The following is an 18,439-nucleotide window of genomic DNA, read 5'->3' as shown; positions in this document are numbered from 1 at the left end:
GAAAAGACTGACTCAGCATGTTGTTCAGATAAACATCTGCATCCGTCCTCCTCGTTGTTTTACAGAAAGCATCGCTTGTGAGTATTTAAGTTGAACAAGAGTTAATGCAACTATATTGGCTATTATTTATACACTTTTATGGTTAAAGGTGTACTGTATTCAGATTTACTTTCTTTCCAATGTTAGCTAGTTTAGCCAACTGATTTGCATTATCGTGTGAATATATAGGCTGAATATTGCTTATTTCTTCTGTTTGTAGTTTCACTCTGTTGATAATTGAAGGCAGCGTCAATAAAAGGGACGATACACCTGTCAGTTGTCGAGGAGTTTATCTATCTGCATAACTGTATCCAGTGTAGCAGTGAGGGCAGAATAGTGAAAAAGCGTCCTTCTACAAGACAACCTTTGGATGTTACGTCAACTCAGCTACATCAACCATGTCTGAAGCAAGACAAGATAAAGCATCATCTGTCCGTTCAGAGAAATCATATGGGTCAAAAGGTACAAGTAGGTCATCTGCCAGTATGGCCGCCCTAAACGCTCGAGCCAAAGCTGAAGCAGCACGCAAAAGAGCTGAATACGCTAAAAAGGAAATCGAAATGCAAGTTAAGAAAGCAGAGCTTAAAGTAGAGGAAACACATCTAGAGGCCACATTACAAGCCCTCCAACAAGAACGTGACGCGGAAGCGGCACACGCCGAAGCAATAGTTTTTGAAACAGCAGTCAATGATCTTGAAGAAGAACAGATCTTGAAGAAGAAGATGGCGCCGGTGAGGTCGGCTGCCGTCACGACTGCTCCGACCACTTTTTCTTTGTCTTTGTTTTTTAAGTTAGTTTTCAGCATTTCTAAATCGGCAAAATCATCACCATTGGGTACATTAGGTATGACAGTGACACTCTTGTTTCTATTGGTATACAATGTACTCACAATTCGAAGTTTTTAACTCCGGATCCGAGCTGGCCGAGTGAGATCTCGAGGGAGAACAAAGGGAAGCGGTGGCGGCCTAGAGGGAAGCGAGCCGGCGTCAGGAACAGGCTGAGAGCTCGTGCACACCGCACACCTCTGCCTAGCATCCTGCTCGCCAACGTCCAGTCACTGGAGAACAAGCTTGACGACCTCAGGGCCAGGATAAAGTTCCAGAGAGACATTCGGGACTGCAATCTCCTCTGCTTCACCGAGACATGGCTGAACCCAGCGGTGCCGGACCACGCCATCCAGCCGGCCGAGTTCTTCTCGGTTCACCGCATGGACAGGACACGGGACTCGGGGAAGTCAAGGGGAGGCGGCGTGTGTTTAATGGTGAACAACAACTGGTGCAACAGTGCGAACGTTGTTCCTCTCACACGCTCCTGCACACCAAATCTGGAACTACTGTCCATCATGTGTCGTCCTTTTTATCTACCTCGGGAATTTACATCGGTCATTGTAAGTGCCGTTTATATTCCACCACAAGCGGACACGGTCACCGCCTTATGCGAGCTGCATGAGGCACTCACACAGCACCAGACACAACACCGGGACGCTGCGCTTATTGTGACGGGGGACTTTAATAGCGCCAACCTCAAACGCGCAGCGCCGAACTTTTATCAACACATCACCTGCCCCACCAGGGGTGAAAGGACACTGGACCACTGCTACACTACGGTCAAGGACGGCTACAAGGCACAATCCCGCCCCCCGTTTGGCAAATCTGATCACGCCGCCATCTTCCTCATGCCAAAATACAAACAAAGGCTGAAACAGGAAGTTCCGGTTCAGAGGAAGGTCGCACGCTGGACGGATCAATCGGTGGCCGCGTTACAGGACGCACTCGATGACGCAGACTGGGGCATGTTCAGAAACAGCTCCGACGATGACGTCAACGTGTTTACGGAAACGGTTGTGGGATTCATCGGGAAACTAGCGGATGATACCGTGGAGACAAAGACTATCACAACGTTTCCCAACCAGAAGCCGTGGGTGGATAAAACCATCCGCGACACTCTGAGATCCCGCACCGCTGCCTACAACACGGGACTCATGACGGGGGACATGGACCCGTACAAAGCCGCGTCATATAACGTGCGGAGGGCGGTGAAAGAGGCGAAGCAGCGCTACGGGAGGAAACTAGAGTCACAACTCCAACAGAGTGACTCTAGGAGCCTGTGGCGGGGACTAAGGACAATAACGGACTATAAAGCACCAACAACCGGTATGACGAACGCGGCCGTGACTTTGGCAGACGAGCTGAACACTTTCTATGCTCGCTTCGAGGCTTCAGCTAAGGTCTCCAACAATGCTAGTGTTAGCGGCGCTAACGGCTGCAGACAGGAAGATACTGCCAGCACCGGAAACGTGCTCGTCATCTCCGAGCATGAAGTAAGGAGAGCCTTCAAGAGAGTGAACACCAGGAAAGCAGCAGGACCAGACGGCATCCCAGGTCGTATCCTAAGAGACTGCGCATACCAGCTAGCTCCTGTGTTCACTGAGATATTCAACATCTCTCTATCTCAGTCGGTGATCCCCACATGCTTCAAAGAGTCCATCATTGTTCCTGTCCCGAAGAAACCCCACCCTGCTTCTCTCAATGACTATCGCCCTGTAGCCCTCACCTCAGTAGTGATGAAGTGCTTTGAACGCCTGGTCAGAGACTTCATCATTTCTTCACTACCAGACACACTGGACCCACTACAGTTCGCTTACCGTCCAAATCGTTCCACAGACGATGCCATCTCTACACATTATGGACCATATACAAAAACACAAAATCAAAGCAATTGTGATGAGTGTAGACGCTGAAAAAGCCTTTGACTCTGTCAATTGGAAGTTCCTCTACAGGGTACTATATAAATTTGGCTTTCATGATATGATTATTAAAACGATACAAGCATTATATGATAATCCTACAGCCAGGATCAAAATTAATGGATGCCTATCCAACAGTTTTACCCTAAAAAGGGGCACTAGACAGGGCTGTGCATGGTCACCGTTACTTTTTGCACTATACTTGGAACCACTAGCTCAATCCATCAGGCAAAATAAGGACATTAAGGGAATTTTTATCAAAGGGACACAATATAAACTGGCTTGCTACGCGGATGACATTTTGATTTACCTTGGACACCCAACATATTCTTTACCCAAGCTGATGCAGTCATTTGAACAATACGGCCAATTATCAGGCTATAAAATTAATATAGGTAAAACCCAGCTACTCTCATATAACTACAGCCCACCAGAAGAAATAAAATGTAGCTACTCTCTGGTATGGCAAACGGAGTGTTTTAAATATTTAGGCATAAATTTACCGAAAGACCTTACAAAACTATTCGAACAGAACTACCTACCCTTATACAAAAAAATAAAGGAAGATATAGTAAGATGGAATTTAATTCCTTTCTTTAGTTTTAATTCAAGAATTGATTCTATTAAAATGAATGTATTGCCAAGATTTTTGTATCTATTTCAAACCCTACCAATAGAGATTAACCAAAGTCAATTTAATGAGTGGGATAAAATGTTATCTAGATATATATGGCAAGGTAAAAGACCAAGGGTTCGCCTTAAAACACTACAGCTGGCTAAGCAAAAGGGAGGATGGGGCCTCCCTGACCTCAGATATTATTATTTTGCAGCGCAGATGAGAGCAATAATATGCTGGTGTAACCAATCATACACTGCCCAATGGAAAACCATTGAGGAACAAATGCTGTCTATACCTATTCAGGCAACTCTAGCTGACAATAACTTACAAACCTATATAAAAAATACTGATAACATGTGGGTGAAAAGGACCCTTAAAACATGGAGAACTATTATAAAGGAATATAAACTCGAGACCAATATTACAGTTCTTAAATGGTGTGCTTACGACTCAGAGTTCAAACCTAATGAACTGGATTCTAGATTCAAGGACTGGACAGGTAAGGGCATAACAGCCCTGTGCAGTATAATGAAGGATGGAAAATTGTTCAGCTTTGACATGCTTAGAAAAACATTTTCATTAGAAAAAGAAGACTTCTATCGATATCTGCAGTTAAGGCACTATGCCGACACGAAGATGAGAAACGTAACAATGATAAACACACGCTTGATGGAACTGTTTATAAAAAGCTATAACTCAGAAACTATTGATAGAATTGTATCATGTCTCTATAAGGGTCTAATGGATTTGAAACCACATTCGACTTCATATATTAGAACAAAATGGGAGAAGGAAGGAGGGATAAAAATATTAGAGGAAGAATGGACGGCAATATGGAGATATCAGTGGATGTGTACCAGCTCACAAAAGTGGAGGGAATTTGGCTGGAAGTGCCTAATTAGATACTTTATAACACCTTCTCAGAAGTCTCATTATGATGATAACCCCCCTGCTTGTTGGAGGAACTGTGGAAATCAAAGTGCAAATCATTACCATATTTTCTGGGACTGCTCAATCTTGAGGGATTATTGGAGAGAAATACATAATGCCTTACAGGATATCTTTAAACGTGAAATACCTCTCGAGAGTAAGACTATGTTCTTTGGATATATACCTCAGGAATGGCCTAAATATGATAAACATTTAATAAATATTTTATTGGTGGCCTGTAAAAAGAATATCACCAGAAAATGGTTATCCCCAGAGAGCCCAAACATAAGTACATGGATGGAAATCACAATGGAAATTTATAACATGGAAAAGATAACAGCTTCTGTTAACCACAAGCTGGAGAAATTTACATCATATTGGGAAAACTGGGTTAAATATATCACGCCTCATAGGCCAGATTTTACTATTACAAACCAATAATTATGATGTATGTATATATATTTATAGGATCACCCCATACCAACACATCCTTGTTTTTTTTTTTTTTTTTTCTCTTTTCTTAGGTTTGTTAGTTTTGTTTTTTGTTTTTTGATTTTCGGATTATGTGATGGTTTCAATTACTTCTATCGTTGTAAGTATTCTTCCCTTATGACTTGGATGTAAATTAAAATACTATTTCAGTATTTAAGGCAGATAACCTAAGTATGAAGAATGCTTACATGATGTACATACTGTGAATGCCTGCTTTTGAAACCTTAATAAAAATATGAATTAAAAAAAAAAAAGACGATGCCATCTCTCATCTCCTCCACACATCACTCACTCACTTGGACACTAGAAGGGGGAATTATGTTAAAATGCTCTTCATAGACTACAGCTCTGCATTTAACACCATAATTCCCTCCACACTCACCACCAAGCTGGAGCATCTGGGACTCAGCTCATCTATGTGTCAGTGGATCTCCAACTTCCTAACTGGCAGACCACAGGCAGTAAGGATGGGCGGACATGTCTCAGCCTCCACCACTCTCAGCACTGGAGCCCCCCAGGGGTGTGTTCTGAGCCCCCTGCTGTACTCTTTGTACACATATGACTGTGTGGCCACTACCAGCTCCACCACCATCATCAAGTTTGCTGACGACACCGTCGTGGTGGGCCTGATCTCTGATAACAACGAGACGGCCTACGTGAAGGAGATTAGGAATCTGGAGAACTGGTGCCAGAGGAACAACCTCCTTCTAAACGTCAGTAAGACAAAGGAGCTGATAGTGGACTTCAGCACTAAGCAGGAGAGGAACTACCAGACCCCCGTCATCAATGAGTGCCCAGTGGAGAGAGTGGACAGCTTCAAATACCTCGGAGTTCACATCACGCAGGACCTGTCATGGTCCTGTCACATCAACACCGTGGTGAAAAAGGCCCAACAGCGTCTCTACCACCTCAGACGCTTGAGAGACTTCCAACTGCCCTCCAAGGTGCTCAGGAACTTTTACTCGTGCACCATAGAGAGCATCCTGGCGGGAAACATCTTAACCTGGTTCGGGAACAGCACCATGCAGGACAGACGAGCTCTACAGAGGGTTGTGCGGTCAGCTCAGCGCACCATCCGCTCCGAGCTCCCTGACCTGCACTCAATCTACAGCAGGCGGTGCTGGACCAAGGCCAGGAAGATCGTGAAGGACCTCAGCCATCCCAACAACAGACTGTTCTCTCTGTTGAGGTCAGGAAAGCGATTCCGCTCCCTGAAGACCAACACAGAGAGACTGAGGAGGAGCTTCTTCCCGCAGGCGATACGGTCTCTCAATCACACCACCACACAGTACTGACCCACACATATGGTTCTTACACACACACTGGACTTTCTGGACTTTGTTTTTGCACAACACTGGTCACTATATTCTTCATTTCCAGTTAATACTTGTACAGCTGCTGTTATTGTGTATATATTTATTTATATTTAGATTTCTTCATACATTCTTATATAGTTCTATATTGTGTATTGTGTATTTTGTTGTACAGTTATTTTATTTTCAACTTTAATTTATATATTTTATCTTATTCTTCCCAGTTAAATTTACCCTTCATTCTAATTTGTGTTGTACAGTTATTTCATTTTTAACCTTAATTTATATTTTATTCCTTCCTAATTAAATTTACCCTTTTTAATTTTTCATATTTTTTATATATCTTATTCATAGCCTTTCCTTTTTTGTTTTCTTTAGGTCATGAGCAGTTGTCCAAGCATTTCACTACATATCGTACTGTGTATGACTGTGTACGTGACAAATAAAATTTGAATTTGAATTTGAATTTGAACACGTGAGTGTACCTCAAAGGGTTGACACTTTGGAACGCACCTTTAACTATGTGAAAGACCAGCTCATCATCAAAGACAGCACAAGCCCAATTGGCCATACCGAGTATAATTCAATGCCTGCACCAAATGTCACATTCCTCACGCCAAAACAAGAGCCAACCAGGTCGGACACCTTAAAGGAATATGTCCTTCAACCTCTGAGTACTGACAAAGGAGAAAACGTTTCCCAGTCTCCGAAATAAATGCAGAAAATGTCACCAGGTACTTCACCGAGATTTGAACATAAGGTGAGCATGCAACAAGGAAACATTTCTGACATAGCCAGGTTTCTGGCAAGACGCGACTTACTCACTGGTGGCCTCCGAAGGTTCAGTGACAAGGCAGGAGATTACTGGGGATGGAAATCTTCGTTTGAGAATGCAATTTGTGACTTAAACCTAACGGCCAGTGAGGAACTGGATTTGCTGATTAAATGGCTTGGCACAGAATCAGTGCAATATGCATATCGTTTAAAACACTTACATCACCACGGACTGCCATTTGGCTTTTTCTACCTTTAAAACCCGGAGAGCAGCCAAATGGCTTTTAGCTAAGCTTTAGCTTCAGCCAAGTGGAAGCTAAATTGGCTAGTCATTCATATGTAAATTGGGTTGTTACCTGGGAATTCTGGAGGGAGGGGAGTGGAGGTGTGTGATTGAGGGGGTGGGGGAGCTGCTAAAAGCTGTGAACTTCCTTTTGTGTTTCATCTTGATGCATTCTCAATCATCCAGGGAAATAAATCTCCAAAAGTCACCAACTTGGAGTGTTTCAGTTTGCCGTCTTAGGGAGAAATCAACACACATGGGTGTATTTCCTTTGTTGCTGAGATTTATTGATAAAAACAGTACAAAAAAACCAACCATTTGTACACATATTTACAAATAATAATAAAAAGTGAGTGAGTACATTTCAACATTTTCAGCAATCACTCACAATCCTGGCACTGGCACTGGCTCCACGCAAGATCTCATCCCGTGGGGTCAAAATGATCATGAGAACGATGAGCAAAGATCCCAGAACCACACGGGGGGACCTGGTGAATGACCTGCAGAGAGCTGGGACCAAAGTAACAAAGGTCACCATCAGTAACACACTACAACGGCAGGGAATCAAATCCCGCAGTGCCAGACGTGTTCCGCTGCTGAAGCCAGTGCATGTCCAGGCCCGTCTGAAGTTTGCCAGAGAGCACATGGATGATACAGCAGAGGATTGGGAGAATGTCATGTGGTCAGATGAAACCAAAGTAGAACTTTTTGGTATAAACTCAACTCGTCGTGTTTGGAGGAAGAAGAATACTGAGTTGCATCCCAAGAACACCATACCTACTGTGAAGCATGGGGGTGGAAACATCATGCTATGGGGCTGTTTTTCTGCCAAGGGGACAGGACGACTGATCCGTGTTAAGGACAGAATGAATGGGGCCATGTATCGTGAGATTTTGAGACAAAACCTCCTTCCATCAGTGAGAACTTTGAAGATGAAACGAGGCTGGGTCTTCCAACATGACAATGATCCAAAACACACCGCCCGGGCAACAAAGGAGTGGCTCCGTAAGAAGCATTTGAAAGTCCTGGAGTGGCCTAGCCAGTCTCCAGACCTCAACCCCATAGAAAATCTGTGGCGGGAGTTGAAAGTCTGCGTTGCTCGGCGACAGCCCCAAAACATCACTGCTCTCGAGAAGATCTGCATGGAGGAATGGGCCAAAATACCAGCTACTGTGTGTGCAAACCTGGTAAAGACCTATAGTAAACGTTTGACCTCTGTTATTGCCAACAAAGGTTATGTTACAAAGTATTGAGTTGTATTTTTGTTATTGACCAAATACTTATTTTCCACCCTGATTTACGAATAAATTCTTTACAAATCCTACCATGTGGATTCATGGATTTTTTTTTTTCACATTCTGTCTCTCACAGTTGAAGTGTACCTCTGGTGCAAATTACTGACCTCTGTCATCATTTTAAGTGGGGGAACTTTCACAATCGGTGGCTGACTAAATACTTTTTTGCCCCACTGTACAACAAAACTAGAATTTAAAAATGATTCTACAAAGAAATGTAGAAAGTGCACGTTAGCTAAAATAAAGCTTTAGACAGAATTTATGATGTTAATATTATACCAGACACCAAATAGCTGTTCCATAAATAAATAAATAAATGAACAAAAAAAAAACTTTTATTGTGTTAAGGCATAAAAGCATAAAACAGTGCTTATTTTTGGTGATTAAAACAAAGGTCAAGGACTAATTCAATAACAGAATAACAATGCTTGTTGATTTGGGAGTAATGCAATATATTTTTAATGAATAAAACAAATCTGTGTGGGAGAAACACAACAAAACATTAAAATAATGAAAATATAAGCAATGTAATTTGGTAAAGTTTTAGTAAGACTCTGGCTCAGAGCAGACACTCTCATAGAGTGATGAAAATGTTACCCAGACATATTTCAACAGATAAGTAAAAATCGCAAATCAGCATACAATGATCAGAAGCAGTAAGTTCGTTGCGCCATTTCATCAGTAAAACTCAGAACTTGCATTTCTTTCCCTGCTTTCGCTTGAAAAGCTAAATTTGTCTTCTTATCTTCTAATATTCAAATGGCCACACTGTTTTCTACCACTGCTGGATCCATGTAGGTGTATGGCACGTTTAAGTGCTTGTTTCTGGCTTTGATGACTCCACTCAAAATTTCAAGCTCCGTCTGAAAATCCTTTAATATCTTGCGAGGAATCTCCTCAGTGAAGTGGTCCTCTGGGTACTGGCCAAGAGGGACCTAATGAGAACAGTGATACATTTAGTTTTTCTTCAACAACATTCAAATTTTTGTCAAAATAACTCAAAATTATTCACAAAAATTTACTGTAAACATAATTTCTGACATTCTTAATGAAATCTTTGCTCCTTACAAAGTCACTGGACTGCTTGCTGAGGAGCCACACGGTGGCCATGCCCTGAACTGTTACGTTGACATCAGGGAAGGTCGCCAACATGGTGGCCTCGCTTGTCGTCCCCTTTTTGGTCGGTGGTGGGAGTTGCAGGGAGATGGGAGTGTTGGGCATCCAGCCAGCATAGTCAAACTGTATTTAATGAATAAGTAAAGGATTTACTAAGATTAAAAAGCATAGTTTTTAATTCTGTCTTTGTTTTTTAATATTGTTGTTACCTTCCTGCTGTTGTATGGTATTATTCATACAATTATTTACATTTTCCCTTTGCATGACAATGAGTTCATTTGATTTTGGGAGAAATGTTTCATAAGCTACAACTTGTCAGTAACATGACTGACTATAAAAAGAGCGTCTTAGGGAGGCATGTGATGTTTTTTATGTTCTATTGTGAATAAAATTAGGGTTTTTGAGATTTGCAGACCATTACATTGATCGTGTTTTTATTGACATTGTAAACTGTGCCATTTTTTTCATTATTGGGATAATATAAGAACTCACCTGTCCACTGTTCACAGCTGCATGCTGGGCTGAGCAGGTGTAGATCACCATGGTGACAAACTTGATCAACTCAGTCACACTGGTAAATGTCTGAGGAATTCCTGAAATAACAGCATCATTCCTTTAGGTTTAGGTTGCAATATATAGTATGGAGAAATCACCACTATCATCATAATAATTGAAGATAGTAATTGAAACTCACCTGTTTCTGCTTGAGAAAGGAACCCATGTTCAAAAATGTCCAAAATCCACTTCTGAAGTTCAGAGTCCTCCTGGACCTCACGGTCACTCTTGTAGTAGTAGCCGAGCATTCCCTGCACAGACCTTTGAGAAATGGGAATACACTGTGTAAAACATGTTTTTATTATTTGTACACAAACTGCTCCAGGATTATTTAAATAATAAAAAATTGTATTTGCCCTAATTCTTTTGTTTCAAAAACTACATAAAAATAAATGGCACAAAGTACCTTGTCCTGATTAAAAATAGGGAGGTTACAGGTTCACGATCAACACACCAAGTGTTTATAATTTAACTTAGTGAAGGTAGGCTTCTGTAAGTAGCAGACACATCTCTCAGTTTAGAGGCATTTTAGTTTCAACAGAAATCTAAATGTTGTTTAATAAGATCAAGGCAGGCTGTACATGTGGTGACAGCTACTGATATACAAAGGGACATAACTTGTTTAAACATACACTATTAAAGAACAGGCTCAGGATACTCTTGCAAAACAGATCTCATAAGTTTTACTTGTTGGTCAATGAAGGTTAAAAAACAGACTAACTGAAAAAACTGATGCAAGGAAAATGTTGGCAAAGACTAGAAGAAGAGGTGTTATGCAAGCCACACTCAAATGTGACATTCACAAAAGAAAGCTTTTGCAATAAAACAAAGAAATCTAGTTAAAAAAGGTACATAGAAAAGGTGTAACGTATCTGTCTTTTTCTGTCCACATTGGAGATTTGAAATAATATTAATGACAATGATAACAAATCGGTTAGCCAGCACAAAGACATCTCTTAATTCAATTCCTTCACCAATGAAGACCATAAATACAAAAAACAAAAAGCAAACAGACAATGAGACCAATGCTTTACACCATGTGCTTTACACGCTGTGCAAAGAAATTGTCATTGTTGTCTTTTGCAAAGGAAAGTTTGTTATTACTGTGTGCTCAAATATATGACTTTACAGGAGGCTTTTATTTATTGATTTTCATATTTTAACCAGCCAATACTGTGGAGAAAGACCAGATCAGTTTTTTATGCTGATTTAAGATAGGATGACCCATTATTTACAAACTCTGAATTGTTGCAGCTTGATGGCATCATTAGGAGAAAATCAAAATCAAAAGAAAAGAAAGTGTGGTACCTGTGGATGATATCCCAAACCTTTAGTCCATCATCCCTGTAGTAGAAGTTTGGCACAGCCTCCACGCCACGTTCAGCAATGTCATCAGGTATGCAGAGGGAGCTGTAGGTTAATGAGGACACTGACCTCTGTAGGATGGTAAACATGCCCTCTCCACCTGATGATGCAAACTAGAGAATGGGTAGCTCACAGTTAGAGACAAATGTTGTACATGACACTGAAAAAGAAAAACAATTCTTAAGGTAAAGGTCTAGTGAGTGTGTATGGTGTTATTTTTGTGCCTCTACTCTGAGCGCACGTTACAAAAAGAGAAAAAAAAAAGTGTTGTTGTTGCATTTTGAGAAGAAAAATATTTTTGATTGAAGAAAAGTTTAATTTGAGTGAACAAAATTCATTGCTGTGTGCAAGAAATGCATTTCAGTGTTTGCTATTATCCATTTACACACACAATAACAGCCACTCGGTTGTTGGCATTTGCTCTTGCTCAGATCTCTGCTCTGTGTGCTGACGGACATCTGTAGGCCTGCTCTCAGTGCGTATGTGCCACAAAACAAACCAATCACAGACTTGGATGCAAAAATTCTGATTGGCTGTTTTGGTCTCCAATCAGCTCGCTAGCCACAGCATTCCGGAAACACTGTCCAAAGTGTAGCTAAATCCAATAGAGTGGTTTGGTTTAAACTAGATTAAAACCAACAATGGACTTAAAACATTTTATATTTTCAAATAAAATAACATACTTATCACACATACTGCATGCAGCAGTTAATTTTGTTTGGTCAAATTAAACTTTTCTCCGCTCAAAGTAATTTTCTCCCTAAAATTCAACATTTGCACTTGCGGAAACAGTTTTTACGCCATAAGTGTGCTGGTCGTACTGCATACCTGAGTGAAATTGCCAGTGTCAGAAATTAGAAGACGCCGAGCTAAGAAGTTGATCTGCATAGTGTAGCGCGTGTGAGGTTTGAGGAGCTGCGGGAAAGAGGGAACTCGGTTAGTGACATGATTGGGGCAACACTTCATTTTATTGTCCACAACCAGCCGTTATGGACAAATGCTTTCCACACCACTGAAATAATGGCATAAAACAAACTGAAGTTTCAGCAAACGTCAGTTACCTTGTACAGAGGATGCACCATGGGCACATTGCGCAGCAGTGACACTGCAAAAACCTCAGCCAGCAAGTGCGTGCGCAGAAGGTGAACATTGAGCTGATGCTCATTGAAATCTGCACTTCTTACAAAAATCTTGGCGATCAACCAGTCGTACTCAGAATCAGTAGGAAGAAAGATCGGATTGTCATCTGATGGAGTCTGCTTCAGCTACAGAAGGACAGGGCAGAGTAGTCATTTGATACAGATGATCAAGTATGCTCCTAAAATCAATTACTGATCAAGACTGATGAAATTTCAGTTCCTGTTCTATGTTTGACAAGTTTATCTTTAAAGTTTGATACTCTGCTGATCCCTTATGGGGAATTTCCACTGAATCCTTTCTGACAGAGCATTTCTTCTGAACAGCTTTACATGATGCTTTTAATTAGTTTTTACTGATGCTATCTCTCTCTGCTCAGTAAATATGTTGCATCTGTGTGAGTGTATTGTACAGAATGAACTGGGAAGGCCGTTTGTGATTTTGGCGCCATAAATGAAACTGACTTGATTTATGTACGTGTCAGACTCTGCATTCAGCAATCTGGATACTGCTATGGGATGAACTTTCACAAGGCTAAGGCTCAGCAAAAACACTTCACAGCTGGTGTTCAGATATGGTACTAGCTATGGTTGCAAATAGAATATCCTTATATTTTGATTTTACAATGACGTTGTACATGAACAATTGCTTTACACATTAACAGGTGTGCTATCTCTACTGATGAGCTGATAAATACACGAACTTAAACCTTACTGTCTGAATTACCTGAATGGCAATCGGCATTAGCTTATCATGAGGATCTTTGTGGAGCAGGACGAGAGGAGCCATCAAGTACTGCTTCTTCCCATTGATGGTGTTTGCTTTTACTCCATCCAGACGCTTGTAGTCACACAGGAATATGTTCCCTTTCTGTTTGAAAGTTCAGGATATTGCAACAGTGTGGATATAATATTTAGTCAGTGACTGTACAAGTACAATTATTTGACAAAAAATCAATTTATTATAAAGAATTCAGATGATCACCTTCATTTCATCTGCCAGGCTGCACTGGCCATGGGGAAAGACCATGTCATCAGTGACAGGGAAGTTACTGGGCAGGGCTGTACAAAGCTGAATCAACATGGGGTTGACACCATTTAGAAACTGGTAGCCAAAGAAAGCATCCTCTTTCCAGTGTTCATGAACATATTCTGTGAAAAAGAGACATTTAACTTATTATTTTTGAAACTGTGAGCTACTAAATTCTGCTAAATTTCTGAATTAATGTCAGAAGTTCAGGGTCTGAGAGTCTTCATTACGTGAACTGTAAAAGAAAAGTCCGATTTCTCTGGTAAGAATATAGATGGTTTACAGAACAGGCTGCCCAATATTCATCTCATTATTGCATAGAGTGCATACTGTATAAGGACTCCAATATGCTATGATGTTAGTACAGTACCTGATATTTCAGTCTTTTTGCAGCAAAACACTCGATTGATGCTGTCAATATTATCCCACTTCTCCTTACAGTTATCCAGTCCCTTCAGCTTCAGCTCAGTCAGTCTGAAACAGAAGAGCACATTTATTTAACTTCATTATGATACTTAATATACTTTTGATAAGTAAAGAGAAAAATATGGTAAATGGTAAATGGCCTGTATTTGTATAGCACTTTACTAGTCCCTAAGGACCCCAAAGCGCTTTACACTATACACAATCATCCACACATTCACACACACATTCACACACTGGTGATGGCAAGCTACTGTATAGCCACAGCCGCCCTGGGGCACAGTGACAGAGGAGTAAAGAGTAAAGAGAAAAATATGTATAACAGAACTTCACCCTGTGGAAGCAGTGTAGAGAAACTCTTTAGTTTTGGTGAAGGAGAACTGAACCTCATACGGGAGTGAAAATGGGTTTTCTGCCTTCATGGAGTGAGGTATTTTCTCTGCATATGCATCCCAGCTGATGAAACGAAGAAACAGCAAAGTGATGAGGAAGTTAGTTACAGTATGACATGATATACTTTTTATCTGCAACATATGCAATAGTTTAATTTCTTTTAATTAATCCCAGCAGACAAAGAATATGCTGCAATGCTTAATTTAATGCTTAAATATATTTAAGCTTTAGGTTTAGTATTAGGATATTCAGCTATAACTGGACAGCATTTGTATTCTAGTTTCAGGAGCTGTAAGGCTAAAATGTGTATAAGCTCTGAATTCTCACCGATAGTCTTCCTCTCGCTGCTGAATCTCCTGCTGCCGACTGTACCTGCCAAGATGATGGTTGTCTTCAAAGACTCTCAGAGCTATAAAAAAAAAAGAAAAGAAAGAAAGAAAGAAAAAGGGTTTCTTGTGAATGTGGTATATTCGAAAACTGCTTTAGTCTCATTACAAGATTTTTGTTGTCCTCACTGGTTTGTAACTACAGAACAAGATTTAAGATGAGCACAGTTTCCCAAACCTTTTCCATCCCTGAAGCGGTGCACCTTGCTATCAGCAATCCAGCGGTAGATGGGAAAGCTGTAGATGTCTCCTTCAGGGGATTTCACTTCCACCTTGGCACAAAACCAAGCATCCTCCGGGAACAGTGGGAGAGATTGTTTGTCTAACTCTATCAGCACAAGATTTCCAAGCGAAGTGGGGCAGGACACCTTAAACTTTGATACCTAAAGAATGACATAGCAGTTTGTGCTGAGCTGTAACACTCGAGCATACAATTCCTGTTATAATTTACTGTGGTCCATGAAGTGAACTGTTTGCTTTGACCATCTTCATGGTGATAGATTCCCCTTATTTCCACAAAAATGATTTCATTTGTGTATCATCTCATACAGGAAACCTGAGATACATTTAATCATGAAGATGCATATTTCAGACTTACGGCTCCTATAACGAAGGATGTAGCCCCTTTCAAGCCCATGAGCCACGTGCGATCACTCTCCCCATCTGTGCCCACCAGCTTAATGAAGACATTGTTAAGAGTAGTGGAATTAAGGCGATCACCAGTGAATACGGTCACTTTATACTGCACCATTTTCCCTCTTGAATGTGGTCAGATCCTTGAAATAACTACTCTGTCAGAAGTTGCCCCCACAATCGTCTCTTTTTATTGACACATTTTAGTGGGAGTGTCCAGGCAATTGCATCAGGTAGGTGTTGTGTTGAAATGTTGGACATGTGTGATCAACTGCTGTAACCTGAGAAACCACAGGAATTTGAGCTGATGATGAAATAACGAGGCTTTATTTTATTCAAGAGAAATCGCAGCCACTGTGAAATGTAGAAGTATGCAACTATTTGCTAAATACACACACCAAAAAAGTTTTGTGGAATTTTAACAAACCTTAAAGTCAATATTTGGTATGACTCTTCTCTTAGATAGGCTTCCTTGAAATTTCTTTCAGTAGCCTTCAGGGATAATCAAAATATGACAGAGCCCCCATTGTGTTTTACAGATGGCTGTAAAACTCACTGCTGTACCTCTCCTGACCTCTTTCCTAAATACATTGATGATTTGAACCATAATTTTTTTAAATTCAATTTTCAATTTGGATTCATCTCTACATGTGACCTTTTTTCACTGATGTTCTTTCCCATTCTTGTGTAATTTGGCCTACGTCAGCCTTTTCTCCCTGTTTTGCTTCCTTAAGAATGACTTGACAGTCACACTTTCACTGAGACTGTTATGGTTCAACGTGGGCACTCAAGCGCAGGACTCCAGAATCAGCTGTACACAAGAATTTATTTACAGAATCCACCAGGTGTTTATACAGGAAGTGCAGGGCAGCGCTATATACAACAAAGTGAGGGATGAGGCTCCAGGGAAATCCAAAGGGGTAGTCACTCGTTCTCCAATTCTCCACACTCACAACCGCAGTTCCACTCTCCACACTTGACACAATGATTCACACAGGGAAGGTATTCAGGAGGTCTGTAGATGAGGAAACGAGAATTAATTACAACGTTCATGCTGTTGACGTCGACTGCGAAAATTGTCAGGCGGTGGAAGGAATACTTCGAGGACCTCCTTAATCCCACTGACACATCTTCTGAGGAGGAAGCAGAGTCTGGGGATGAGGGGAATGACCCGCCAGTTTCCGGGGGCGAGGTCACTGAGGCAGTTAAACAACTCCTTGGTGGCAGAGCCCCTGGTGTTGATGAGGTCTGCCCCCGAGTTCCTGAAAACTCTGGACGTTGTAGGGCTGTCCTGGTTGACACGCCTCTACAATGTTGCGTGGAGATCAGGGGCAGTACCTGTGGACTGGCAGACCGGGGTGGTGGTCCCCATCTTTAAGAAGGGAGACTGGAGGGTGTGTTCCAACTACAGGGGGATCACACTCCTCAGCCTCCCTGGGAAAGTCTATGCCAGGGTGCTGGAAAGGGGAGTTCGTCCGCTAATCGAACCTCGGATACAGGAGGAACAATGCGGTTTTCATCCTGGTCGCAGAACACTGGACCAGCTCTTTATCCTCTCAAGGATACTTGAGGGTGCATGGGAGTTTGCCCAACCAGTCTACATGTGTTTTGTGGACTTGGAGAAGGCATTCGACCATGTCCCTCGGGGTGTCCTGTGGGAGGTGTTGCGGGAGTATGGGGTGTCTGGCCCATTGCTACGGCCCATTCGATCCCTATACAACCGTTGCAAGAGCTTGGTTCGCATTGCCGGCAATAAGTCGGACTCGTTCCCGGTGGGTGATGGGCTCCGCCAGGGCTGCCCTTTGTCTCCGGTTCTGTTCATAATTTTTATGGACAGGATTTCTAGGCGCAGCCAAGTGGCGGAGGGCTTTCGCTTTGGTGGCCTCATAATCTCATCTCTACTTTTTGCGGATGATGTGGTTCTGTTGGCTTCATCGGGTGATGGCCTCCAGCTCGCACTGGAGCGGTTCGCAGCTGAGTGTGAAGCAGCGGGAATGAGGATCAGCACCTCCAAATCTGAGGCCATGGTTCTCAGCCGGAAAAGGGTGGAGTGCCCACTCCGGGTCGGGGATGAGTTCCTGCCCCAAGTGGAGGAGTTCAAGTGTCTCGGGGTCTTGTTCGCGAGTGATGGGAGAAGGGAGCCGGAGATCGACAGACGGATTGGGGCTGCAGCTGCAGTGATGCAGACGCTGCACCGGTCCGTCGTGGTGAAGAGGGAGCTGAGTGTAAAAGCGAAGCTCTCAATTTACTGGTCGATCTACGTCCCTACCCTCACCTATGGCCACGAGCTGTGGGTAGTGACCGAAAGAACGAGATCACGGATACAAGCAGCAGAAATGAGCTTCCTCTGAAGGGTGGCTGGCCTCTCCCTTAGAGATAGGGTGAGAAGTTCGGCCATCCGGGAGGGGCTCAGAGTAGAGCCGCTGCTCCTCCACATCGAAAGGAGCCAGCTGAGGTGGTTCGGGCATCTGACAAGGATGCCTCCTGGGCGCCTCCTGGGTGAGGTGTTCCAGGCATGCCCCACCGGGAGGAGGCGACCCAGGACACGCTGGAGAGATTATATCTCTCGGCTGGCCTGGGAACGCCTTGGTGTTCCCCTGGATAAGCTGGAGGAGGTGGCTGGGGAGAGGGAGGTCTGGGCCTCTCTGCTTAGGCTGCTGCCCCCGCAACCCGGCCCCGGATAAAGCGGATGAAGATGGATGGACGTTCATAATAGACTCTTGACTTAACTGAGCTCTAGCTTTGACGCATGGTAGACAACGATCCAACGAAGACCAGCTGGCTCAAATGCTAATCGCCTTAATGGGCATCACGCCCTTCCGTGGGCCGAAGGCGTGAAGCCACAATGAGTTCCGCCCCGGCGACAGAGAGGAGTAGAGAGAGAGCAAGAGAGAGAAAAAGGTAGAAATAG

General features: G+C 42.5%; 1 protein-coding gene across 1 annotated transcript; it reads right to left on the bottom strand.

The window, feature by feature from the left end:
* Positions 1-8,835: 8,835 nt before the first annotated feature.
* On the bottom strand, positions 8,836-15,673 carry LOC101480284 (arachidonate 12-lipoxygenase, 12R-type). The gene is made up of 14 exons (XM_024802655.2): positions 15,494-15,673; positions 15,074-15,278; positions 14,837-14,918; positions 14,450-14,572; positions 14,064-14,167; positions 13,649-13,815; positions 13,391-13,534; positions 12,589-12,792; positions 12,356-12,442; positions 11,471-11,640; positions 10,302-10,423; positions 10,100-10,200; positions 9,560-9,730; positions 8,836-9,426 (listed from the first exon to the last, which is right to left on the bottom strand). Exons 1-14 carry the CDS (start codon positions 15,644-15,646, stop codon positions 9,247-9,249), a joined length of 2,013 nt encoding a protein of 670 aa, XP_024658423.2. The 5' UTR covers positions 15,647-15,673; the 3' UTR covers positions 8,836-9,246.
* Positions 15,674-18,439: the final 2,766 nt, after the last annotated feature.

The sequence above is a fragment of the Maylandia zebra genome, linkage group LG6 (assembly GCF_041146795.1).
Source record: "Maylandia zebra isolate NMK-2024a linkage group LG6, Mzebra_GT3a, whole genome shotgun sequence".
NCBI lineage: Eukaryota > Metazoa > Chordata > Actinopteri > Cichliformes > Cichlidae > Maylandia > Maylandia zebra.
The sequence above is the reverse complement of the archived record's forward strand: the minus strand, read 5'-3'. Positions and strand labels throughout refer to the sequence as shown.

Excerpts from the sequence above, each read along its gene's own strand:
- LOC101480284 (XM_024802655.2), bottom strand. The coding sequence starts at position 15,646 with ATGGTGCAGTATAAAGTGACCGTATTCACTGGTGATCGCCTTAATTCC. Across the intron at positions 12,443-12,588 it reads TGGTGCATCCTCTGTACAAG|CTCCTCAAACCTCACACGCG; the intron begins GTAACTGACGTT and ends TCTTTCCCGCAG. Across the intron at positions 9,731-10,099 it reads CAGCTGTGAACAGTGGACAG|TTTGACTATGCTGGCTGGAT; the intron begins GTGAGTTCTTAT and ends CATTAAATACAG.